At 42.0% G+C, this 27,794-nt stretch overlaps 1 protein-coding gene and 2 pseudogenes across 4 annotated transcripts in view; 1 reads left to right on the top strand and 2 right to left on the bottom strand.

Moving 5' to 3' along the window:
* The window catches only part of WDR89 (WD repeat domain 89), a 66,201-nt gene that overhangs the window by 18,718 nt on the left and 19,689 nt on the right, over window positions 1–27,794 (top strand). For 2 of the 4 annotated variants that reach the window (XM_030811928.1, XM_030811936.1), the window contains exon 3: window positions 24,929–26,152. In XM_030811928.1, coding sequence (XP_030667788.1) covers window positions 24,960–26,129 — 1,170 coding nt within the window. In that variant the 5' untranslated portion in view covers window positions 24,929–24,959 and the 3' untranslated portion in view covers window positions 26,130–26,152. Of the gene's footprint in view, window positions 1–22,536; window positions 22,581–24,928; window positions 26,462–27,794 lie in introns of those variants that run through there. The other 2 variants (XM_030811945.1, XM_003267790.4) reach the window with 2 other exon arrangements.
* Window positions 5,030–5,128, bottom strand: LOC115836026 (annotated as a pseudogene).
* On the bottom strand, window positions 22,805–23,553 carry LOC100594830 (annotated as a pseudogene).

The following is a 27,794-nucleotide window of genomic DNA, read 5'->3' as shown; positions in this document are numbered from 1 at the left end:
TGGTCTAGGGTTTACTATATGCTTTTTTTTTTTTTTTTTTTTTTTTGAGACCTGGTTTTTCTCTGTCACCCAGACTGGAGTGCAGTAGTGCGATCTGGGTTCACTGCAACCTCTGTCTCCCACGCTCAAGTGATCCTCCCACCTAAGCCTCCTGAGCAGTTGGGACTGCAGGCACCTGCCACTGTGCCTGGCTAATTTTTATATTTTTTGTGGAGATGGAGTTTTTCCATTTTGCCCAGGCTGGTCTCAAACTCCTAGGTCTAAGTGACCCACCCACCTTGGCCACCCAAAGTACTGGGATTACAGGCGTGAGCCACTGTGCCCGACCCATTATATCCTTTTTGACTTGTTAACATCTAGCTTCAAATAATGTGATGCCATTTTATGGTGTAAGAATCTTACAACATTATCCTTCCACTTCCCTCCTCCCATCCTCTCACTATTATTGTCATGCATTTTATTTATTTACTTATTTATTTAGAGATGGAGTCTTGATCTGTTGCCCAGGGTGGAGTGCTGTGAGCTGATCTCAGCTCACTGCAGCCTCTGCCTCCCAGGTACAAGCAATTCTTGTGCCTCAGCCTCCTGAGTAGCTGGGATTACAGGCACCCGCCACCATGCCTGGCTACTTTTGTGATTTTTTTTTTTTCTTTTGAGATGAAGTCTCGCTTTGTTGCCCAGGCTGGAGTACAATGACATGGTCTCGGCTTACTGCAGCCTCCAACCCCTGGGTTCAAGCAGTTCTCCTGTCTCAGCCTCCCAAGTAGCTGGGATTATAGGCATGTGCCACCACGCCCAGCTAATTTTTTTGGAGAGATGGGGTTTCACCATGTTGGCCTGGCTGGTCTCGAACTCCTGACCTCAAGTCATCCACCCACCTCAGCCTCCCAAAGTCCTGGGATTACAGGCATGAGCCACCACGCTCGGCCTGCCTGGCTACTTTTTTTGTATTTTTAGTAGAGAGGTGGTTTCACCATGTTGGCCAGGCTAGTCTTGAACTCCTGACCTCAGGTGATGCACCCACCTCAGCCTTCCAAAGTGCTGGGATTATAGGCATGAGCCACCGCACCCGGCTGATGCATTTTACTTTGGTGTGTCATAAATCCCTTGGTTTGTTATTACTAGTTTTTACTTTAGACAGCAATTATCTTTTAAGGAAAAATTTAAGAGGAAAAAATGTCTTATATTTACCCTCATGTTTACCATTCCCAGTGCTCTTTATTTCTTTGTGTCAATCCAGATTTCAATTTGTTATACTGTTTCTGCCTGAATAACAATTTAACAGCAACAGTTTTGCTGGCAGTGAATCTTCTCATTTTGTGTTTGTCTGATAGTATTTCTTGTTTGTCTTTTTGAAGACTAGTCAAGTGCAGTAGTGAGAAGAGGGGAAGAGTGGAACAGGGAGTTTGACCTGTAACTGACTGAGCAATCAGTTGGGATAACTCACTACCTTTGGACCAGACGGATAGTCTTTCTTTTATACTCTTTTTCAGAAGGCATTTTTACTGGGTACAGAGCTTTGTGTTGGTAGGTTTTTCTATCCTTTTGGTGTTTAAAATTGTCATTCCTTTGTCCTCTGGCTTGCATAGTTTTTGATGCGAAGACTGTAGTAATTCTTTTTTTTGAGACAGAGTCTTGCTCTGCCACCCAGGCTGCAGTGCAATCGCATGATCTCATCTCACTGCAACCTATACCTCCTGGTTTTAGTCGATTCTCATGCCTCAGCCTCCCGAGTAGCTGGGATTACAGGTGCCCGCCACCACACCCAGCTAATTTTTGTATTTTTAGTAGAGATGGGCTTTCACCATGTTGGTCAGGCTGGTCTCGAACTCCTGACCTCAGGTGATCCACCTGCCTCAGCCTCCCAAAGTGCTGCAAAAGGCAGAGGTTGCAGTCAGCCGAGATTGCGAGATTGTGCCAGTGCACCCCAGCCTGGGCGACAGAGTGAGACTCTGTCTCCAATAGTAATAATGCTACTATGAAATTTATGTATAAGTTTTTACATGAACATATGTTTAGCTTTATGAGAAACTGCCAAAGTGTTTTCCACAGAGGCTGCTACATTTTACATTCCCACCAGCGGTATATAAGGGTTCCAGTTTCTTCACATTCTTTTTAAAAAAATGTATTTTTTAATTGACAAATAAAAGTTGTATATATTTATGGTGTACAGCAAGATGTTTTGATATGTGTATACATTGCGGAATGACTAGATCAAGCCAATTAACATACCCACTGCCTTACGTACATTTTTTTGGGTGTGGTGAGAACGTTTAAAATCTACTCTCCTAGCAACTCTTGGCAATTTTTTTTTGTTTTTTGAGATGGAGTCTCGCCGTGTCACCCAGGCTGGAGTGCAGTGGCACAGTCTCAGCTCTCTGCAACCTCCACCTCCCAGGTTCAGGTAATTTTCATGCCTTAGCCTCCTGAGTAGCTGAGACTACAGGCACTCACCACCATGCCCAGCTAATTTTTTTATTTTTATTTTTTATTTTTAGTAGAGATGGGGTTTCACCATATTGGCCAGGTTGGTCTCAAACTCCTGAATTCAAGCAGTCTGCCTGCCTTGGCCTCCCAAAGTGTTGAGATTACAAGCGTGAGCCACTGTACCTGCCCCCTCTTAGCAATTTTCAAGTATATAGTACATTGTTACTAACTGTAGTCACCATATTGTACAGTAGAGCTCTTGAACTTACTCCTCTTTCCAAGTGAAGTTTTATACCCTTTGATCGACATCTCCCCGATTCTCCCTCTTTTCCAGCCCTGATTAACCACCTTTCTACTCTCTGCTTCCATAGGCTTGACTGTTTTAGATTTCACATATAGATATGTATGTTTGTATATATACACACATCTAGATGAGATCATGTGATATTTGGCTTTCTATATCTGGCTTACTTTAGTTTATAATATAATGTCCTGCAAGTTTATCCCTGTTTCACAAATGACAGGATTTTGTTCTTTTTTAAGGCTGAGTAGTATTCCGTTGTGTATATACACAAATGTATACCTCAGTAGCTGGGACGGCAGGTGCACACCACCATGCTCGGCTAATTTTTGTATTTTTACACCACATTTTCTTTATCCATTCATCAACTGATGAGCACTTAGGTTGATTCTATGTCTTGGCTGTTGTGAAAAAATGCTGCAGTGAACCTGGGAGTACAGTTATCTCTTTGACATACTGATTTCAATTTTTTTTTTTTTTTTTGAGGCGGAGTCTCGCTCTGTCATCCAGCCTGGAGTGCAATGGCACGACTTCGGCTCACTGCAGGCTCCACCTCCCAGGTTCAAGTGATTCTCCTGCCTCAGCCTCCTGGGTAGCTTGGATTACAGGCGCGTGCCACCATGCCCAACTAATTTTTGTATTTTTACTAGAGATGGGGTTTCACCATGTTGGCCAGGCTGATCTTAGACTCCTGACCTCAGGTGATCCTCCTGCCTTAGCCTCCCAGAGTGCTGGGATTACAGCCATGAGCCACGGTGCCCAGCCTATTTTTAATTTTTTTAGGAACCTTCATACTGGTTTCCATTTTGGCTGTACTATAGTTTCTTTACATTCTTGCCAATACTTGTTGTTTTCTGTTTTGGGGGGTGCTTAAAAATAACCAATTCATAATTATTTTAGTTTTTTTTGTTTGCTTTTAAGGCTTGTCAAGTGAAGCAGTGGGAGTGTGTAGTTACACTATTAGTAAGTGTATAATATATATCTGAGTGTTCTCTGGGTTTTTTCTGTTTTTTGCCTCATTTCTTGATAACTTGTTGGTATTTCTCTGTCTCTTTAAAATTGCATTCTGTACATCATGTGTAGAAGAATAGTAGAGACTAAGGTAAGTAGTATTTAGCCTTGGAAATGGATACCTGTGCTTCTATCAGACTGTGAGTGTTGGAGTTTGAATAGTCTAGCCTTGTTTGGGTTTTGGTGTTACTATAGTTAACATTAATATACCCAAAACTTCAAATTCCTTCAGCTGTGAGCTGTTACTATCTTGTGCTTAGTGTCAGGCCTGGGATGCCAGAGAGTTTTCTTCTTGTCGCTGCTCCACTCAGTCCCAGCAGGCCCCAACAGGAGGTTTCTCTCCATGCTCTTCCCCACCACCTGCTGACCGTTGCTGCTCTTTCCACAGCGTGAGGCTTGGCAGAAATAGGGAGGCATTTGCTCCATTATTTTAAAAAATACACACACATAAAATATCTCTGTTCTAGACCCACATTTCATTGTTGACTTGACTGGCTAAAAAGACTCCAGGTTAGAGATAATTTTGACCCAGAATTTTCAAGGCATTGTTCCTTTTTTCTCCAAGGGTGGTTGCTATTGAGAAGTCTAATGCTGTTACGATTCTTCAGATTTTTTATGAGACCCCTTTTCTCCATGGACACTTGTAGAATCTTTCCTTTATCCCCAGCATTATGAAATTTCAAGATATATGTGGTTTGGTATGGCTTTCTTTTGCTATCCTTTTTGCTGAACACTCAGGTTTTTTTTCTTTTCTTTTCTATTTTCTTTCTGGACTTTTCATTTTTAGGATGTTTGACTTAGATTGATCAATCCTCTGATTTCATTCTTTCTCTTTCTTCTTCTTCTACTTTAGTTGGGAGTATTCCTTAACCATATCTTTTAGCTCTTCTGTGGATTTTGTATTTCTGCTATCTTATTCTTAATTTCCAAGAATTCTTTCTTGTTATCTGAATGTTCTTCTTTGTTAAAATACACCTACAAGCCAGGCACAGTGCCTCCTGCTTATAATCCCAGCACTTTGGGAGGCTGAGGCGGGTAGATTGCTTGAGTCCAGGAGTTTGAGACCAGCCTGGGCAACATGACAAAACCCCATCTCTTACAGAAATACAAAAATTAGCCAGGCATGGTGGCACATGCCTGTAGTCTCAGCTACTTGGTAGGCTAAGGCCGAAGGATCATTTGATCCTGGGATGCTGACGTTGCAGTGAGCCAAGATTGTGCCATTATACTCCAGCCTGGGTGACAGAGAGTGAGACCCTGTCTCTCTCTAACACACACACACACACCTCTAAAAATATGGAGTTCACACACTGGTATGTCATTCTTGTGCAGGGGTCATGCTAATCTGTATCGTACCAATCTTAGTATATATGCTGCTGAAGCGAGCACCATGATTTTATTTTTAAATGTATGCATCTGAGCATAATCACCACCTAGAATTCTCTTGTTCTGTTTCTCAGTTTATATCTCCCCCCAAAATAAGTAGTATTCTTACTTCTACCATTATAGATTTGTTTTGCCTTTTTTAAAACTTTGTATAGATGAAATCCTGTAGTACCTTTTTGTGTCAGGCATCTAACCAATTCTGAGATTGATCCACATTGTTGCATGTACCAGTTGTATGTTTTTTATTGCTATGTAGAATTCTAGGCCAGGCCCAGTGGCTCATGGTTGCAATACCAGCACTTCGAGAGGCCGAGGTAGGCGGATCACTTGATGCCAGGGGTTTGAGACCAGCCTGGCCAAGATAGTGAAACCCCGTCTCGACTAAAACTACAAAAATTAGCTGGGCGTGGTGGTGGGTGCCTGTAACTCCAGCTATTTGTGAGGCTGAGGCAGGAGTATCGCTTGGACTCGGGAGGTTGCAGTGAGCTGAGATCATTCCACTGCACTCCAGCCTGGGTTACAATGCAAGACTTGGTCTCAAAAAAACAACAAAAAAAGAGAATTCTATTGTGTTAGCATATCACAATTTATCAGTAAGGCCTGTAATTATCAAATCGTCCAGTTAATCATCTTATCTTAAAAGCTTGTGCTTGTAATTAGGCCAGGCACAGTGGCGCATTCCCATAATCACAGCACTTTGGGAGGCTGAGGCGGGTGGATCACCTGAGGTCAGGAGTTCACAACCAGCCTGACTAACATGGTGAAACCCTGTCTCTACTAAATACAAAAAAAAAATAGGCAGGCATGGTGGCGCATGCCTGTAATCCGAGCTACTTGGGAGGCTGAGACAGGAGAATTGCTTGTACCTGGGAGGTGGAGGTTGTAGTGAGCCAAGATCATGCCATTGTGCTCCAGCCTGGGCAACAAGAGCAAAACTCCGTCTCAAAAAAAAGCTTGTATAAAGTACTGATAATATACTAACAACATATTTACCTTACTGCTTAAGCCAGAAACTTAAGAATCATTTGTTTTCGAGACAGGAATCATTTTTGACTGCTCTTCTCACACACCACTTGCGTCTTACCAGAAAATTCTTTCATATTTGTGACCTATATCCAGCCACTTCTGTCATAACTCTTTCTCAGAATTTTGCACAAACCCCTAAACTAACTGCTTATACTCTTGCCCTTTAGTCTGTTCTCCAGGCAGCAGCCCAAGGAACCCATTCTCAGTGTCTCTTACGTGCTCTCAGCCTACAGTGGCTTGCTTTCTCACTTGAGAATAAAATCCAAAGTTCTTACCATGACCAACAGAGCTCTCCTCTGGCTCCAGCTACCTCTTTAACCTCATTTTCTACACCCTTCTTTCTTTTTCTGACTTTAGCTGCACTGGCCCACTTGTCATTTCTCTCTGCCTAGGCAGCTCTTGCTCCATGTAATCCACTCCCTTGCCTCCCTCATTTTGTCCTGGTCTCGGCCCAAATATCACCTCATGGGGGAAGTTTCCTTTAGTGATTGAATAGAAATGGCTTTTTCTGCCTCATTTTTCTTGCCTTACCCTATGTTGTTATTTTTTATAACACTCATCACTATTTTTATTATTATAATTAGTTATTGGACTATATTTCCACCTGTCTCCTTCTATCCTGTCCTGCATGAAGAAAGGGACTTCATGACTGTTCTTTGCTAAATTTGTTATGTTCTAGGCCTGTCATGTCATAACCTTTCCAGAATTGTTTTTTTGTTTGGTTTGGTTTTGGTGTTGAGACAGAGTCTCACTCTGTCACCCAGGCTGGAGTGCAGTGCTGCAATCACAGCTCAACTTGCAGCCGCAACCTCCCTGGGCTCAGGTGCTTCTCCCACCTCGGCATCCCAAGTAGCTGAGACTACCACCACGCCACCACGCCCTGTACATTTAGCTCTAAAATACAAAAATTAGCTAAATTTTGTAGAGACGGAGTTTAGTCACGTTGCCCAAGCTGGTCTCAAACTCCTGGGCTCAAACAATCCACCCACCTCAGGCTCCCAGAGTGCTAGAATTATAGGTGTGAGCCCCTGCACCTGGCCAAGAATTGTTTTTGAATTCTTTTTTTTTTTTTTTTAGAGACAGGGTCTTGCTCTGTCGCCAAGGCTGGAGTGCAGTGGCACTATCTCAGCTCACTGCAACCTCCGCCTCCCAGGTTCAAGTGATTCTTCTGCCTCAGCCTCCTGAGTAGCTGGGAGTACAGACACACACTACCACACCTGGCTAATTTTTGTATTTTTAGTAGAGACAGGGTTTTGCCATGTTGGCCAGGCTGGTCTTGCACTCCTATCCTCGTGATCTGCCTGCCTCGGCCTGCCAAAGTGCTGGGACTACAGGCGTGAGCCACTGGGCCCGGCTGTTTTTGAATTCTTGAGTAGGGTAATTCTTTAGAACTTTTGATCAGATTTAATGTTGTTAGAGCTTATCAGTTTCTAACTATAATGTATACAATATTTAAGTAGCTGGCTCTTAGATAATGTTAACATCATTCTGTAACAGGATATGGTTCTTTTTGTTTTTCCTCATTTTTTTTGCAGTTATTAAAGATAGCATTTGTTTAATTCTTAAAAGCATCTTTTCAAAATTAGAAAATGAAGAAATAGTAAACATGTAGTACCAATTCAAGAATTGGATTATTCCAAATTGCTTCTAACTGTTCCAAATTAAGACATCTGGTGACTTAGGGAAATTTGGTTTCTCTGTTTGGTTAACCAGCTGGTTGTTCTGGAAAGGAAAAAGGCAGTTAATTGTTCTTGTTGAAAGATTCTGGGCATTTGTGGAATTACCGTAAAGGTCATGTGATGTTTGGATGCAACATTTACTTGCAAAACTGGACATCTCAGGATGTTATTGAGGAAAATGTTTTTGTTTTTAAAAAGATGCTTTGAATGTTATATCTGGAACCTGCAGCATAATCTCACACTGCATGAGAAAGTATGTGTCATTTCCTCCCAGTCCTCCCCCTTTTCCTTGGTAACAGATTCCTGTACTTTAAAAATTGTGCTTTTCCTGAGAATTTTAGTGTATTTAATGCATGGGATGCCATATGTTGCTGCAACCACTATCTTGGACGTTTATGTGAATAAGAATACCATATTCAGACTAGCTAAGCAGGATTAATTTACAGAGACAGTCTTAGTCATTAATGAATGTGAAATTTAAAATTAATATATTAGAGTTGTAGCAGATGTCAGTTTAGCATACCTTCCACTAAATATTCAGCAGTTCTTCTGAATTTAAAACAAATGGCTCTTTGGCAAATTGTCTTAGAGCCAATTCTGTGTTAGTTTAAAACATACACATATATTTCTCTAAATTATAAATGTTTTCTGGAAATGATTCTCCTGAAATTAAACCAGTGTATGCTTTTTACCCCAAGGTATTGTTTCCTCTGGGACATACTGGTAATGCATATGTGTGATTGTTCCTATTTTACTCTTCCCTGTTTCTCTGAAATGTTAATAACCAGATTGTTAAGATTCCTCTGTGCAGTTTTGCTTCAAATAAGCTGACATCAGATATGTGTAATATAGCCAGGTGTGGCGACATGTGCCTGTGGTCCCATCTGCTTGGGAGGCTGAGGTAGGTGGGAGAATTGCTTGAGCCAGGGAGGTCAAGGCTGCGGTGAGCTGTGATTGCACCACTGCACTCCAGCCTGGGCCACAGAGTGAGACCCTGTCTCAAAAAAAAAAAAAAAGAAAAAAGAAAAGAAAGGATATGCCTGATAAATATTAAGCTACTTGAATGTCTTGTATAAAGCTTTTGTGGCTGCCAGTAGATTTTTCAGGTTTGCCACTGACCTTGTCACTTTAGACATTAGCAGCTACTGCTTCCATGTGGCTCTGCTAATACTCTCCTTTTAAAAAGATTAATATGCTACATGCTTATATAGAGACAGTATAGTATAGGAATTAATAGCATGGGCTCTGGAATAAGAATGCTTGAATTCAGAAACTAGCTTTACTGCATATTAGCTGTGCTTTTCTCATCAGTAAAATGGATATAATAGTACTTTGGGATTGTTATGAGGTTGTCATCATCATTAAAAGTTTCAGTAGTAGGCTGGGCATGATGGTTCATGCCTATAATCCCAGCGCTTTGGGAGGCCAAAGCAGGAGGATTGCTTACATACAGGGGTTCAAGACCAGCTGGCGCAACATAGTGAGACTCTGTTTGTATAAAAAAAAAAAATGTTTAAAAATTTCAGCAGTGGCCAAGTGCGATGGCTCACACCTGTAATCCCAGCACTTTGGGAGGCCAAGGCGGGTGGATCACAAGGTCATGAGTTCAAGCCCAGCCTGGCCAAGATGTTGAAACCCCATCTCTACTAAAAATACAAAAATTAGCTGGGCGTGGTGGTGGGCACGTGTAATCCTAGCTACTCGGGAGGCTGAGGCAGAGAATTGCTTGAATCCAGGAGGTGGAGGTTGCAGTGAGCCGAGATCGCACCACTGCACTCCAGTCTGGGCAACAGAGAGACACTCTGTCTCAAAAAAAAAAAAAAAAAAAATTTCACCAGTGTAAAAAAGAGTTAGAATCCACAAAAAATAAATAGTATGAAAGAAATTACTAAAATTTAGGTATTTTAATATAAGAGCTTCTGGCTCTTGAAATCACTTTAAGTTTTTTAAAACAATGAATAATGTTAAGAGGTTGGAATCATTGTGTTTTGGAGTTTTTTGGGTTTTTTTCTCACTTGTCCCCTAAGAAGTTACAGGATGCCACCTCTGCAAGCAGATTTGGAGTTTTAAAACTACATGTTTCAGATCTATTCACTGCTGATTGACTGATGCAGCCAAATGTAGGTTTTCCTGGTCAGCAGATTGCCTTTCATCTGGTGATTTGTAGGCTGCGACTCCTTTCATTTTATGGCTATACCATCATGTAGGACCAAGGAGTCTTCTCCATCCAGCCAGCAGATGAGCGAAGAAAAGGTGGAGAAGACGCATTATCTCTTAATCCTATCCTAACTGTGGCATGCATTGCTTCCGCTGGCAAAAACTAGGCACATACTGGGGCTGAAACAGTCCTTGCTGGGGGACCTGGAATCTATCCTTTCATCTGAGATCCCATTGAATGTCCTATACCAAATCCCATTCCAACAAGTCCCAGGTATATTCCACTCTTAACGGGCTGCTTCTCATTTCCCAAACAGCCTGGAGACATTAAAAAATAGCCCTACCAACTCTTCATGCCTTTGCTAAGCTCCTGCAGTAGTAAGTAGGAGTACTTACTACTTTCGAGAGATTTTTTGAGGTTGCCTACCAACTCCCTCAGTTTGCTTCTTTCCAAATTTGGGAGTATTCCTGAGAATTCTTGAAATTTGGCCAGGCACGGTGGCTCATGCTTGTTGGGATTACAACACTTTGGGGCACTTTGGGAGGCCGAGGTGGATGGATCACCTGAGGTCGGAGTTCGAGACTAGCCTGGCCAACATGGCAAAACCCGGTCTCTACAAAAAATACAAAAGTTAGCCGGGCATGGTGGCGCACCCCTGTAATCCCAGCTACTCGGGAGACTGAGGCAGGAGAATCGCTTGAACCTGGGAGGCAGAGGTTGCAGTGAGCCAAGATCGCACCACTACACTCTAGCCTGGGCGACAGAGGAGATGCTGTCTCAAAAAAAAAAAAAAAAAAAAAAAAAAAAAGCTTGAAATTTTATTTTTACCTTTCCTCAGTACTGCTTTGGGGAAGGGGATATTGGCATATGGAAGAAGATTCTGTTGGCTCTGCTATATAATTTCCAGTTTATTATGAAGCTAGATTAGGGACGCGACTAGGGCAGAGATTGTTGGTGGTAGTCCTGATCGGCCTGCTAGAGCCATCTCAGGTCTAGTGATGAGTTTGACCGAAGGGCTTTTCAGTATTGGGACATTCCTAGTGTGTTAGTACCGGAAATATTTTCGTCTAGAACTATAAATATCGATGATATGTTAAAAATTTTTTGTTGGCCAGGCATGGTAGCTCATGTCTGTAATCCCAGCACTTTGGGAGGCCAAGGTGGGTGGATCACTTGAGCTCAGGAGTTTGGGACCAGCCTGGGCAACATGGTGAAACCCCATCTCTACTAAAAATACAAAAAATTAGCCAGACGTGGTGGTGCGCATCTATAATCCCAGCTACTCAGGAGGCTGAGTCAGGAGAGTTGCTTGAACCCAGGAGGCAGCGGTTGCAGTGAGCCGAGATTATGCCACGGTACTCTAGCCTGGGGGACAGAGCCAGACCCTGTCTCAAAAAAAAATTTTTTTTGGGAGGGGGATAATGTTAGGTTTACAGAAAAGTTGCAAAAATAGTACAGAGTTCCTGTAAACCCTTCACCCAGCCTCCCTAATGTTAACATAACCATGGAACATTTGTCAAAACTAAGGAATTAACATTGGGATAATACTATTAACTAGATGACAGACTTTATTTGGATTTCACCAGGTCTTCCATGAATGTCCTTTTACTAGTCCAGGATCTAATCAAGGACACCATATTGAATTTCGTCATCACATCATCATGGTCTCCCCCAATCTGTGATGATTTCTTGGTCTTTCTTTGTTTTTCATGATCTTAAAGCTTTTTTTTTTTTTTTTTTGCGACAGGGCCTTGCTGTGTTGCCCAGGCTGGAGTGCAGTGACGTGATCTTGTCTCACTGCAACCTCTGCCTCCTGGGTTCAAGTGATTCTCATGCCTCAGCCTCCTAAGTACCTGGGACTACAAGTGTGTGCCACCACTCCCTGCTAATTTTTGTATTTTTAGTAGAGATGGGGTTTCACCACGTTGGCCAGGCTGGTCTCAAACTCTTGGCCTCAAGATCTGCCTGTCTCAGCCTCCCCAAGTGCTAGGATTGCAGGCATGAGCCACTGTGTCTGGTCTGATCTTGAAACTTTTGAAGAGTACTGGCCAGGTATTTGTAGAATATCCCTCAAATTGGCCCAGCACTTAGGGAGACCAAGGCGGGTGAATTACAAGGTCAGGAGTTCGAGACCAGCCTGGCCAACATGGTGAAACCCCATCTCTACTAGAAATACAAAAATTAGCCAGGTGTGGTGGTGCGCACCTGTAATCTTAGCTACTCAGGAGGCTAAGGCAAGAGAATTGACTGAACCCAGGAGGTGGAGGTTGCAGTGAGCCGAGTTTGCACCACTGCACTCCAGCCTGGGTGGCAGAGTGAGATTCCCTCTCAAAAAAAAAAAAAAAAAAAAAAAAAAAAAAAAAGAAAAGAATATCCCTCAAATTGGATTAGTTTGAGGGTTTTCTCATGATTAGACCGGAGTTTTCTATTTGGGGAAGAATATAACAGAGGTGAATGAAATGCCTTTCTTATCACATCATACCAGGGGATTCATGATAGGAACATGACATATTGCTGATGATGTTACCCTTGATCAGTTAGTCACAGTGATGTCATCTGAGCTTCTCCGCAATGAGGTTACTATCATTTACCCTTTCTATACTCTGTTCTTTGGATGCAAGTAACTAAGTCCAGCCTACATTCAAGGGGAGGAGAATTCAGCTCTACTTTCTACGGGGGGTATATCTACATATATTATACTTGAGTTCTTCTGTGAGGAAGTTTTGTTCCTTCTCCCTCATTTATTTATTTACTGATTCATTTTTATCAGTATGGACTCATGGATATTTATTTTATTCTTTGGATTGTAATCCAAGAGTTTTTTTTGTTTTGTTTTTGTTTTTAAGACAGAGTCTTACTCTGTCGCCCCGGCCAGAGTGCAGTGGTGTGACTTTGGCTCACTGCAGCCTTCACCTCCCTGGTTCAAGCGATTCTCCTGCCTTAGCCTCCCAAGTAGCTGGGATTACAGGCGTGAGCCACTGCGCTCAGATGAGTATTGTTATTTTGTTGTTAAGATTGTTTTAGATTGGCCAATGGAGTTCTTGGCTCCTATGTCTTTTTGTTTTTCCTTTTAAACTCTTCTTTCTCCAAGGAACTCAAGGGCGTTTTTAATAGTTTAAATCCTAAACATTCTGGTTGGTATCTAAGATAAGAATCTTGGGAGACTTCACTGAGAACCTTGGGCAGTGAAACACAGTCATCTTTTGAAACATACTGAAGTTCATATGCTTTTTTGATTTTGTTTTAGTTTTTGTTTTTGTTTTTTTGAGACAGAGTTTCTCTCTGTCTCCAGGCTGGAGTGCAGTGGCGTGATCTCGGCTCACTGCAACCTCCGCCTCCCGGGTTCAAGCGATTCCCCTGCCTCATTCCCCTGCCTCAGCCTCCCGAGTAGCTGGGACTACAAGCGCACCACCACACCTGGCCAATTTTTTGTATCTTAGTAGAGATGGGGTTTCACCATGTTGGCCAGGATGGCCTAGATCTCCCGACCTCGTGATCTGCCCACCTCAGCCTCCCAAAGCACTGAGATTACAGGCGTGAGCCACCGAGCCACTGCACCCGGCCACCTGTCTTCCTATATTGTAATTGTTTACTTTTCTGTCTCCCAACTTCTTAAAGGCGGCAGGCATGGTCTTCATCCAAATTGCCAGCACTAGGGGTCTTGCTTCTTAAACCTATTTGTATGTGTGTGTGTGTGTGTGTGTGTGTGTGTGTGTGTGTGTGTCTGTGTGCACCACACTGGCTGGTTTTTGTTGAGATACTTCACTGCACTATTTACACTGTACTCCAAATTGACAGTCTCTGAAAATATTAATATTTATAAGAAACTAGTAACATTGCCTGCTGGGACAGGAAAGGGACTTGAGGACAGAGATGTTCTAAGATAGTTTGGGGACCTTTTTAATTTTGAACCATTGACTATGTTATATATTCAAAAATATAAATACATTATTAAAACATACAGAAACTTACTAGACAGATTTTTTTATTTTTATTTATTTATTTATTTATTTTGAGAAAGAGACTTACTCTGTTGCCCAGGCTTGTCTTGAACTCCTGGCTTCAAGTGATCCTCCTGCCTCAGTCTTCCAAAGTGCTGGGATTACAGGCGTAAGTCACCATGCCCAGCCAGATGGAATTCTATATTAAGTTGTTTTTTGTTTGTTTGTTTTGTTTTGTTTTGCTCAGGCTGGAGTGCAGTGGCACAATCTTCAGCTCACTACAACCTCTGCCTCCCAGGTTCAAGTGATTCTTTTGCCTTAGCCTCCCAAGTAGCTGGAATTACAGGCATGCACCACCACGCTCAGCTTATTTTTGTATTCTTAGTAGAGATGGGGTTTCACCATGTTGGCCTGGCTGGTCTCAAACTCCTGACCTCGTGATCCGCCCACCTCAGCCTCCCAAAGTGTTGGGATTACAGATATGAGCCACTGCGCCCGGCCTTGTAATCCCAATACTTTGGGAGGCCAAGGTGGGCAGATCACCTAAGGTCAGGAGTTTGAGACCAGCTTGGCCAACCCATGTGGTGAAACCCTGTCTCTACTCAAAATACAAATATTAGCCAGGCATAGTGGTGGGTGCCTGCTACTTGGGAGGCTGAGGCAGGAGAATCATTTGAACCCGGGAGGCAGAGGCTGCAGTGAGCCAAGATCGCACCACTGCACTTAAGCCTGGGTGAGAGTGAGACTCCATCTCAAAAAAATAAAATAAGATAAATTAGATCATTTCGCTGGTTTGTTTTCTTATTTTGTTGATGTATTTAGAATCAAGGATCCTACCATTATTACTGAGCATAGATTTTTATAGTCTTCTGAGAGTTCCTCTGTGTATCTCATTTTTCCTTTTTATTTTTGAACAAAAACAATAAAGGAGTGAGGGAGAACAAAAGATCAAAGTACCCCTTCCTTTTTTCTTTTTGAGACAGAGTTTTGCTCTGTCGTCCAGGCTGGAGTGCAGTGGTGTGATCTCAGCTCACTGCAACCTCCACATCCCGGGTTCAAGCAATCCTTGTGCCTCAGCCTCCTGAGTAGTACAGGAGTGCGTCACCACACCTGCATAATTTTTCTGTTTTTAATAGAGATGGGGTTTCATCATGTTTGCCAGGCAGGTCTCAAACTCCTGACCTCAAGTGATCTGCCCACCTTGGCCTCCCACAGTGCTGGAATTACAGGCATGAGTCACCCTGCCTAGCCCAAAGTCACCCTTTTTAATATGAATGAAGACCAGGTGCAGTGGCTCACACCTATAATCCCAACACTTTGGGAGGTCAAGGTGGATCACTTGAGCCCAGGAGTTCGAGAGCAGCCTGGGCAACGTAATGAGACCTAGTCTCCAGAAAAAAAAAGTTTAAAAACTGGTCAGATGTGGTGGTGTGTGCCTGTAGTACCAGCTACTTGGGAGGCTAAGCAGGAGGATCACTTGCGCCTGGAAGGCTGAGGCTGCAGTGAGCTGTGATTGTACCACTCCACTCCATCTAGGGCAAAGGGACGAGATCCTATTTCCAAATAAGTTAATTAAATAATGTGAATGAAATTTAACTTTATTTTTTATTTTATTTATTTATTTTTTTTTTGAGAGGAAGTCTTGCTCTTGTCCCCCAAGGTGGAGTGCAATGGCACAGTCTCGGCTGATGGCAACCTCCATCTCCAGGGTCCAAGCGGTTCTCCTGCCTCAGCCTCCCGAGTAGCTGGGATTACAGGCACCTGCCACCACGCCTGGCTAATTTTTTTATACTTTTATTAGAGACAGGGTTTCACCATGTTGACCAGGCTGGTCTTGAACTCCTGACCTTGTGATCTGCCTGCCTCTGCCTCCCAAAGTGCTGGGATTACAAGCATAAGCCACTGTTCCTGGCCCTAGAAATTTGACTTTTTAAAAAATGTTTCTTAAATCTTTATTTATAGGGGCCTCTTACATTAGGTCAGTACTTGGTGATATACCCAAGACTTTATTTGATTATCTCTAATTAGTTAGGGTGGTTCTGGCTGCATTTACAAAAGTTCTGCTGCAAACTGACTTAAATAATCAGAAAATGTTGAAGCTCATAGATATGGTGTAAAAGCCCTGTTCATTAGTTGGCTTGGGACCGCTTTAGAGTTAGTGTTTCATATCTGGGTACTTTCAGTTGGGAAGGGAATGCATGCCCAGATTGCCCAAAATGTAAGGTTTCTGAACTGTTAAAAGGGGTGGGATTACTATAATTGGTTTGAGCTAATCAGGATCTGGCCCTGGAGCTGGGATCAGTCTGGAAATTGTATTGACGCCACATGCAGGAGTGGGGCGTTGGGAAGGAAGAATTTGAAGAGTTTCATCATTCTGTCCATTGGGGTGTTCTTTTCTTTTCTTTTCTTTTTTTTTTTTTTTGAGACAGAGTCTCACTCTTATTGCCCAGGCTGGAGTGCAAATGGCGTGATCTTGGCTCACTGCAACCTCCACCTCCTGGGTTCAAGCGATTCTCCTGCCTCAGCCTCCCAAGTAGCTGGAACTACAGGCATGCACCACCACGCCCAGCAAATTTGTATTTTTAGTAGAGACGGGGTTTCACCATGTTGGCCAGGCTGATCTTGGACTCCTGACCTCAGGTATTCCACCTTCCTTGGCCTCCCTAAGTGCTGGGATTACAGGCATGAGCCACTGCTGCGCCTGGCCTGGGGTTTCTTTTATTTTTCTTTCTTTTTTTTTTTGAGTCAGACTTTCGCTCTTGTTGCCCAGGCTGGGGTGCAATGGCGCCATCTTGGCTCACTGCAACCTCCACCTCCTGGGTTCAAGCGATTCTTCTGCCTCAGCCTCCCAAGTAGCTGGGATTACTGGCATGCGCCACCACACCTAGCTAATTTTGTATTTTTAGTAGAGATGGGGTTTCTCCATGTTGGTCAGGCTGGTCTCGAACTCCCGACCTCAGGTGATCCGCCCGCCTTGGCCTCCCAAAGTGCTGGGATTACAGATGTGAGCCACCATGCCTGGCCTGGGGTTTCTTAATTGCCCTTCAGTAAAATATGTATAACTGACTTCTCCATCCCTGATAAGTTTTGGGGAATATAATTGTGCTGGATAATGCGCCTGTGGAGATTTCTTTTACTGTTCTCCTCTCCATGCAAATTCCATAATAAAAAGTTTTATCCCGCCTGTAATCCCAGCACTTTGGGAGGCTGAGGCGGACAGATCACGAGGTCAGGAGATGAGACCATCCTGGCTAATACGGTGAAACCTCGTCTCTACTAAAAATACAAAAAAATTAGCCGGGCATGGTGGTGGGCACCTGTAGTCCTAGCTACTTGGGAGGCTGAGGCAGGAGAATGGCGTGAATCCGGGAGGCAGAGCTTGCAGTGAATCAAGATGGCGTCACTGCAGTCCAGCCTGGGCAACAGAGCAAGACTCCGTCTCAAAAAATAAAAAAGTTTTAAGAGAAAAGTAGATCACATGAAAAATTAAAAGTAAAGGATGATTGCTTATTGTAACGCTTTTCTGGGTTGTTACATGTTTTTACAATCATACACTGCTTCCTTTCTCTTCTGATACATAGAATTTTACATGTAATCCCTCCTCTAAAGCCTCATGGGCATATCCCTGGATTAAAGTTGACAGCAGTACTTTAATACTTACATAGAAGATCAATAGCTTAACATTGGAATGAACACAGATTCACAGGTTTTGAAGTTATAGCTTGAATTTCAAACCAGAGTCCTCCAATGTGTTCACTTAGCATGGGCAAATTAGTCTGTCCGAGCTTCAATTTCCTTTGTAAAATAGTGATAATAATATCTGCCTCATAGGGTTAAATGATTAGGATTTAAAAACTGGATAGAAGTTTCGAGCACATAGCCTAACATTTGTTGAACTCCAGTTATGATTACAGTCATTCATTGCCTAACAATGAGAAATGGGTCATTAGGCAGTTTCATCCTGGGAACATCATGGAGTATACTGTACTTACCCAACCTAGATAGTATAGCCTACTACATACTTCGGCTGTACGGTATGACCTACACTACACTGTACAGCGTTTTACTCTACTGAATACTGTAAGCAGTTGTAACACAATGGTAAATACTTGTATATCTAAACATAAAAAGGTATAATAAAATTATGGTATAAATGATAACAAATGGTATACCTGTAGAGAGCACTTGCTGTGATACTTTTTCCTCTTTTGTAATAATACTTAGCTTAAAACACAAACACATTGTACAGCTGTACAAAAATATTTTCTTCATATATCCTTATTCCATAAGCCTGTTTCTACTTTAATTTTTATTTTATTATTTTTTAGTTTTACTTTTAAAACTCTTTTGTTAAAAATTAAGACACAGGCCGGGGACAGTGGCTCATACCTGTAATCTCACCACTTTGGGAAGCTGAGGCAGGAAGATTGCTTGAGCCCAGAAGTTTGAGACCAGCTTGGTCAAAATAGTGAGACCCCGTCTCTACCAAAAATACAAAAATTAGCTGGATGTGGTGGCCTGAGTCTGGGAGGTTGAGGCTGCAGTGAGCCATGATGGCGCTACTGCGCTGAGTGATGGAACAAGACTCTGCCTCCAAAAAAAAAAAAAAAAAAGACACACACATTAGCTTAGGCCCTCACACGGTCAGGATCATCAATTTTATGGTCTTCTACTCCATGTCTTGTCCCACTGGAAAGTTTTTAGGAGCAGTAACACATGGAGTTGTCATCTTCTATGAGAACATTGCCTGCTGGAATACCCTTTGAAGGACTTGCCTGAGGCTGTTCACAGTTAACTTCCTTTTAATAAGTAGAGAAAGTACACTCTAAAATAACAATTAAAAGTATAGTCTTGCCGGGCATGGTGGCTCACGCCTGTAATCCCAGCACTTTGGGAGACCGAGGTGGGTGGATCACCTGAGGTCAGGAGTTCGAGATCAGCCTGGCCAACATGGTGAAACCCTGTCTCTACTAAAAACACAAAAATTAGCTGGGCGTTGTGGCATATGCCTGTCATCCCAGCTACTTGGGAGGCTGAGGCAAGAGAATCTCTTGAACCTGGGAGGCAGAGGTCGCAGTGAGCCGAGTTGGTGCCACTGCACTACAGCCTGGGTGACAAAGCGAAACTCCGTCTCAAAAAAAAGTACCATAAACCCATAACATAGTCCTTTATTGTCTTTATGAAGTATTATGTACTGTACATAATTGTATGTACTATACTTTTATATGACTGGCATTGCAATAGGTTTGTTTATACCCGCATCACCACAGACACATGAGTAATGCATTGTGCCATGAATTTGCAGGGACCACAATTAGATGATGGAACTTTCCCAGCTCATATATATATATGTGTGTGTGTGTCTGTGTGTGTGTGTGTATACGTATGTGTGTGTATATATATGTGTGTATGTATATATGTGTGTGTGTGTATATATGTATATATGTGTGTGTATATATGTATAGAGAGAGAGAGGGAAAGAGAGAGCACGTGTCTTGCTCTGTCGCCGAGGCTGGAATGCAGTGGTGCAATCACAGCTCCCTGCAGCCTCAGCCTCCCGGGCTCAAGCATACCCTTGCCTCAGCCTCCCAAGAAGATGGGACTATAGGCATGTGCCACCATGCCTGGCTAATTTTTGTATTTTTTGTGTAGAGATGGGGTTTTGTTATGTTGCTCAGGCTGGTTTCAAACTCCTAGGGTAAAGTGATCTGCCCGCCTTGGCCTCCCAAAGTGCTGGGATTACACACATGGGTTACCACACATGGGCTACCACACCTGGCCTCCATTATAATCTTAACTATCATAAATGTGGTCTATCGTTGACCGCAGCGTCCTTACGTGGTGATTTTAATGTGTGAAAGTTGAATCAGTTAGACATTAATGTATTCAGCAACCACTTATTAACAAATAAGCAAGAAAGAGATAATAAGTTCACCACTAAAACAGGACTTTTTAAAAATTATATTGCGTGAAAAGAGCAAATTGCAAGAAAGATACATATAAATATGGTGCCATTATTCTAAATTCTTAATTATTGGAGTGAAGTTTTACTTGTGTCTGTAATGTTCCATTTTGTTAAACTGAGGCAGATACAGTAAAAAATGTTAATATTTGTTAAGTATAGGTGGTACATGTTTGGGTGTCTGTTATACTTTTTTCTACATAGACCTTTGTACATTTGAAATACTTCATAATTAAACATTTTAAATTTTGTTTGTCAGTTTTTTTTTTTTTTTTTGAGACAGGGTCTTGCCCTGTTGTCCTGGCTGGAGTGCAGTGGCATGATCTTGGCTCATTGCAACCTCCACCTCCTGAGCTCAAGTAATCCTCCCGAGTAGCTGGAACTACAGGCGTGCACTACCACACCCACCTCATTTTTGTATTTTTTTGTAGAGATGGGGTTTAGCCTTGTTGCCCAGACTGGTCTCGAACCCCTGGGCTCAAGCAATCTTTTTTTTTTTTTTTTTTTTTTTGAGACAGAGTTTCGCTCTTTTGCCCAGGCTGGAGTGCAGTGGTGCGATCTCGCTCACTGCAAGCTCCACCTCCCGGGTTCACGCCATTCTCCTGCCTCAGCTTCCTGAGCAGCTGGGACTACAGGTGCCCGCCGCCACGCCCAGCTAATATTTTGTATTTTTAGTAGAGACGGGGTCTCACTGTGTTAGCCAGGATGGTCTCGATCTCCTGACCTCGTGATCTGCCTGCCTTGGCCTCCCAAAGTGCTGGGATTACAGGCGTGAGCCACCGCGCCCGGCCACTGTGCTCAAGCAATCTGCCTGCCCTGGCCTCCCAACATGCCGGGATTACAAGAATGAGCCACTGCACCTGGCCATCATGTTTAATTTTTAAATTAGTGAAACAGGATAAGGATGTGATAGGAAGTGACAGGGGCTTTTTCATGTTCATTGGCAGGGGAGAGACTCTCTCTGGGCAGGTGACATATGCTGAGACCTGAATAACAGGAAAGAGTCACTCATGCAGACATGCAGGGAAAGAATACTCCAGGCAAACAGCTGTTGCTGCAGTCCTGAGGCAGGAGCAAGCCTGGCGTGTTCAAGGTAAGGCCATTTCGTCTGGCGGGAAAACCACAGAACAGTTGTACTGTGCTAGTTACCTCAGCAGCTGTGGAGGTGACTACCCCAGCATTACTGGAAAATGGTCATTTCATGTCTGAATACTTAAGTTGAAGGAAGCACACCATTTTTAGAACTACCTAATGCTTCCACGGAGTTTCTCATGTAGGGCTTACAGACTGATGGGGTCCTATCAGAAGGCTACAGAAGCTGGCTTAAAGGGTCTTAATGGCCAAGTCCAGACACTTTGAGCATCAAAAAGCAACAAAGCAATAGATTATGATACACAGTTTTTAAGAATCATGATTTCCTAGTCAAAGAAACAGAGAAAGGAAAAAAGCTCTTGTTTATAGAAGAATGCCTGCTAAGGTAGAAAGAATGATAGAATTAGAAAAGGACTGTTTTGCAGATTCTAGCATAATCATTGATTTAGGCAAGGACAATCAATAGATCCTGAACTCTTTGGATGCAAGTTGTTGAAGAATAGGATATTCAAAAAATTCCATGACATGAAAAACAGAAGGTTGGAGAGATGCTGTTTTGGTGAAGTATTTAGGAATGGAGTGATACTTTGTCTGCAGCTAACTCTGATCAAAAGGTTCATTTTTAAAAAGCAGTGGTGTGTGTGTGTGTGTGTGTGTGTATAGAGAGAGAAAGCAAATGTGGCAGGAAGTTAACAGTGAACCTAGAAGGTGAACTGTGTGTGTGCATTAGAGCTTTTTGTGTGTGTGCACTTATAAATGTTGAAAATTAATGAGCTGTGATGCCATCTCCAAAGGAAAAAATAAGTAAAAATAAATGTTGAAAATTAAAAGTTGGAGGGAATGCTTATTTCTGTTTTAAACCCAAATCCAGGCCAGGCGCAGTGGCTCACGCCTGTAATCCCAGCACTTTGGGAGGCCCAGGCAGGCGGATCACGAGGTCAGGAGGTCGAGACCATCCTGGCTAACACGGTGAAACCCCATCTCCACTAAAAATACAAAAAAATAAAATAAATTTAAAAAACCTCAAATCCAACTTACTAATATTTTTTGCTGTTTGATGTAATTGTGCTATTTGGAGCTCTCTGATAGATCCAAATTCTCCCTTATATGGTATTAGTGGTATCAGTCATGATGATACTGGTAATTTTTATATTACATCTTTTTTTTTTTTTTTTTTTTGAGATGGAGTTTCACTCTTGTTGCCCAGGCTGGAGTGCAGTGGCGTGATCTCGGCTCACCGCAGCCTCCTCCTCCTGGGTTCAAGTGATTCTCCTGCCTCAGCCTCCTGAGTAGCTGGGATTACAGGCATGTGCCACCCGCCTGGCTAATTTTCTATTTTTAATAGAGACGGGGTTTTTCCATGTTGGTCAGGCTGGTCTTGAATTCCCAACCTCAGGTGATCCGCCCGCCTCGGCCTCCCAAAGTGCTGGGATTACAGGCGTGAGCTACCATGTCCAGCCATCTTTTTTTTTTTTTTTTTTAAGTCAGAATCTCGCTCTGTTTTTCAGGCTGGAGTGCAGTGGCGTGACCTTGGCTCACTGCAACCTCTACCTCAAGCAGTTCTCCTGCCTCAGCCTCCCGAGTAGCTGGATTACAGGTGTGCACCACAACACCCAGCTAATTTTTGTATTTTTAGTAGAGACGGGGTTTTACCATGTTGGCCAGACTGGTCTCGAACTCCTGACCTCAGTGATCCCTGCCTCGGCCTCCAGATGTGTTGGGATTACAGGCATGAGCCACCACGCCCGGCCTATTACATCTATTGTGTATGTACTATGATATGCCAGACATTGTGCAGAACACATGGCATGCATTAGTTAATCCTCCTAACAGTTCTTGAGTTAGTACTCATTTCTCCTTTTAAAGATGAAAAGACAGATGCTTAAGAAGATATCACTAAAGCAACAGAAAAAACATTTCATCTTAAGAATGAAAATGAATTTGTTAGACAGGCTAGAAAGAATATTCATTGATGAGAAAGCACAGTAGAAGAATTTCTTTTTTTCATTAGTTATCACTAGTTTATTATAAAAGAAATATGGAAATTATTTACATGATGAAAGATTTCAGAACTTCAGTGGAATGGGCAGCTTCATGTTGATGCCATTTCAATAGTGACTTATTTCAGTCTACGTACTTTCCAAGAATGTCGCCATCTCTAAATAGGAAATAATCCTCGTCATCTAGAACTACTTTGGTGCCGCCATATTATGGGAGAAGAACTTTATCTCCAACTTTCACACTAACTGGTTGAATCTCTCCACCCTTTCCTTTAGAACCTGATCTAACAGCGACTACTGTTGCTTGCAATACTTTTCCTTGAGATTTTTCTGGAGGCATGATGCCTCCTTTGGTTACAGTTTCAGCAGCACTCCTTTCAACCAATACTCGGTCAAAGAGTGGAAGAAACTTAAACGCTTGTCCTGCCATGACTCCCTCTGCCTCAGACTTGTACTCTGCTCTAGTGTCAAGAATTTATGATAGTGTTACTAGGCATGCATGTTTTTCTGGCCTTGAACTTGTCCTACATACAGCCCACCCTGGAGAGGCAATCTAGTATGGTGGTTTAGAGCACAGTGCGTGAAGCCTGAAGCCAGATTGCCTAGGTTCAAATCCCAGTTCTACCATCGCAAGCTGCTACTGCCTTAGAAGCACTTCTCCGGGATTCTATACTGGGAACCTCTGTTGTATCCGTTTCCTATTGCTGCTATAACAAATTAATGCAAACTGAGTTGTTTGAAATGACATAAGTTTATTATCTTACGGTTCTGGAGGTCTGAAGTCCAAAATGGATGTCACTGGGCTAAAATTAAGATGTCAACAGGGCTGCATTTCCATTTGAAGGCTTAGAGGAAAATCTTTTCTTGCTTTTTAGTTTCCAGAGGCCACCCTCAGCCTCAGTCTTCAAAACCAGCAACATTGTATCTCTCTGTGTCTTTGCCTTTCTTCTATGGGAACCTCTTCGTCTGACTCTTCTGCTTCCCTCTTCCACTTTTAAAGACACTTGTTATCATATTGGGCCAGGGTGATAACAGATAATCTAGGATAATCTCCCTATTTTAAGGTTAGCCTTCAATTAGGCTGATTAGCAACCTTAATTCCGTGTACAACTTCAGTTTTCCTTTGTAACCTAACGTATTCACAGATTCCAGGGATTAAGGCATGAATATTTTTGGGAAACCTTTTTTTTTTTTTTTTTTTTTGCCTACATATCTATGTTTAAATTCTAAAGTTGTGTAAGGCAGCTGAGGCCAGGAGAAGATTATTCCAAAGTGGAGATCCTTGCCAATGCTGAGGATGACTTGAGTAGAACCAGTAATTGGGTTTGAGCTAAAAGGAACTACTGGGTGGCGTATGTACATGTTTTTTATTCTCTTACTAGCATAAAATATATATAGTAAATTCAGCATTTTTTTTTTCCTTTTTGAGGCAGGATCTCACTTTATTCCCCAGGCTGGAGGACAGCGACATGATCATGGATTACTATAGTCTCAACTTCCTGGTCTCAAGCAATCCTCCTACCTCAGCCTCCTGAGTAGCTAGGACTACAGGCATAGGCCACCATGCCCTGCTAATTTATTTTTTGAAGAGATGGGGGGTCTCCCAGTGTTGCTCAGGCTGGTCTCTAATGCCTGGCCTCAAGCAGTCCTCCTACCTCAGCCTCCCAAAGTGCTGAGATTACAGGTGTGAGCCACCACTCCTGGCAGTAAATTCAGTATTAAAGAGTGATTGAATTAGAAGGCAACTGAGCTTTAGTTACATCATAGTAAGGAAATGATTATAGTATTAGAATACATTTCTGTTGATTGATTGATTCATGCCAGCCCTCAGAGGAAAATGTTCTTGATTTAATTGCAATTTTAGAGAAACTTCAAGTTAAATTTTTTTATGTATCTCCGTTGTTAAGCATTAATTTTTATTTTTATTATTATTTTTTTTTTACAGAGTTTTACTACCCTTGGATGCTGCTGTTGATATGGAAAAGATTGAGGAACAATTTGCTAATCTGCACATTGTTAAATGTTCCTCAGGAACCAAAGAGTCCACTTACCTTCTTGGTATAGACACATCAAAGACTGTCCAAGCAGGAAAGGAAAACTTGGTTGCTGTTTTATGTTCTAATGGATCAATCAGAATATATGATAAAGAAAGGTTAAATGTACTACGAGAATTTAGTGGATGTCCTGGACTTCTTAATGGAGTCAGATTTGCAAATTCCTGTGACAGTGTATATTCAGCATGTACTGATGGCACTGTAAAATGTTGGGATGCTCGAGTAGCCAGAGAAAAACCTGTTCAGCTCTTCAAGGGTTACCCTTCCAATATTTTTATCAGTTTTGATATTAATTGTAGTGATCACATTATTTGTGCTGGTACAGAAAAAGTTGATGATGATGCATTGTTGGTGTTTTGGGATGCAAGGATGAATTCTCAGGATTTATCTACAACTAAAACTAAAGACCCACTTGGTGCATATTCAGAGACACATAGTGATGATGTCACTCAAGTACGTTTCCATCCCAGCAATCCCAACATGGTAGTCTCAGGTTCATCTGATGGCCTGGTAAATGTATTTGATATTAATATTGATAATGAGGAGGATGCACTGGTTACAACCTGTAACTCAATTTCATCAGTAAGCTGTATTGGTTGGTCTGGGAAAGGTTATAAGCAGATTTACTGCATGACACATGATGAAGGATTTTACTGGTGGGATCTTAATCATCTGGATACTGATGAACCAGTTACACGTTTGAACATCCAGGATGTCAGAGAAGCAGTTAACATGAAAGAAGATGCTTTGGACTATTTGATTGGTGGCCTATATCATGAAAAGACAGACACATTGCATGTTATTGGAGGAACAAACAAAGGAAGGATTCATTTGATGAACTGCAGCATGTCAGGACTGACCCACGTGACTAGCCTTCAGGGAGGGCATGCTGCTACAGTCCGTTCTTTCTGTTGGAATGTGCAAGATGATTCTTTGTTGACTGGAGGAGAAGATGCACAGTTGTTACTTTGGAAACCTGGAGCTATAGAGAAGACCTTTACAAAGAAAGAGAGCATGAAAATAGCGTCCTCTGTGCACCAACGAGTACGAGTTCATAGTAATGATTCTTATAAAAGAAGGAAAAAGCAGTGATAATGCATTTGGCACTTTGGTAGGTTTTATAGTTTCAAATAGTCCTTCTTGTTTACTACCCATGGTAACATGTTTAAAGCTTTATGTAAAAACAAGCCAGTTAGCAAACAGTCCTGGAAAAATATGGTGAGAATGGTTTAATTCCGGTCTTCACATATTCTAAAAAATTTTAAAGCCTCTAAATATAAAATCAGTGAGTTGAAAGTAAAATTTCTCATATAAAGAACCCATCTGTTAATGTAGTAAATGTTGGCTTTAAAGAAATAGCTCTGATAAGGACTTTTTAGAAGGAGATACCTGGTAAAACTTAATAAAACAGGTGGTTGGCTGCATTTTTTAAAGCCCAGTTTTTTACATTTTAAATTGTCTTTATTGGGTATGAAACCAGTTCAGACTATATTCTTCATTTGAGGAGCATCTGTATGTTTAATACACCTAATGTATTATGTTGGAGTATTTAAATGTAAGTATTTTAATGAGTAAATAGAATTAAACTTTTTTAGAAATAAAATGATAGGCATCTATGTAAAATGAGAAAAATATGTTTAGTAAATATTTGCATCTTTAATATTGTTAGTAAGTAGTAAACAGGTGTTTTGCTGATTGCAAGGAAGTTATCTTGGTAAATTGAGACTCAAAGTGAAATACAAAAATGAAAATATTTATAACAGGACTCAACTTGGAGAAATTCCTATTCTTCCTGTTGTCCAAACCATAAATCTGAGGATAACCTCGACTTTTCTCTTCCCTCTTCTCTTAACCAGTTTTTCACCAAGTCCTGTGCCATGTCACCTCCTAACATCTGTCAGCTATCCTTTTGCCTTTACCTCACCACTATTACCCTAGAGAAGACTTTCATTATTTCTCACCTGGGATTACCAGTTCAATCTCTAATCTGCTTCAGTTCATCCTTCTTGCTACTTCTAGGCTAAACATCAAAAACAGATCTGGCTGGGCGCGGTGGCTCACGCCTGTAATCCCAGCACTTTGGGAGGCCGAGGCGGGTGGATCAAGAGGTCAGGAGATCGAGACCACGGTGAAACCCCGTCTCTACTAAAAATACAAAAAATTAGCTAGGCGTGGTGGCGGGTGCCTGTAGTCCCAGCTACTCGGGAGGCTGAGGCAGGAGAATGGCGTGAACCCGGGAGGTGGAGGTTGCAGTGAGCTGAGTTCATGCCACTGCACTCCAGCCTGGGCGACAGCGAGACTCCGTCTCAAAAACAACAACAACAACAACAACAACAAAAAACAGATCTGGTAGGGGCGGGGAAATGAGGGGGAAGAAACAAAAACATGTGATGATGCCTCATGCTGCTTAAAATCTTCAATACATTGATGTTTTGGTGGAGGACTACATAAGCGTTAAAAATTGTGTTTTTCAGAATCTTTAAAATATGAGATAGTGCTATGTAGTGAATAAAAAAATTAGTTTGAAAGATATGTGGAGAAATCGCATTCATAAAACAATTGGGAGTGAAACTATCAAAACAATAGGGCTTTTTAAAATTAAAAATATTTAAAATTCAAAAGTAATTAATAGTGTTGGAAGATGCGGGTGAGAAAATATTCCTGAAAGTAGAACTGAAAGAGACAAAGAGAAAATATGAAAGCCAACGAAGATAAATATAGGGGTCTAAAACCAGACTAACAGTTTTAGAAAGTGAA

Source organism: Nomascus leucogenys, chromosome 1a (genome assembly GCF_006542625.1).
Source record: "Nomascus leucogenys isolate Asia chromosome 1a, Asia_NLE_v1, whole genome shotgun sequence".
Taxonomy (NCBI): domain Eukaryota; kingdom Metazoa; phylum Chordata; class Mammalia; order Primates; family Hylobatidae; genus Nomascus; species Nomascus leucogenys.
The sequence above is the reverse complement of the archived record's forward strand: the minus strand, read 5'-3'. Positions and strand labels throughout refer to the sequence as shown.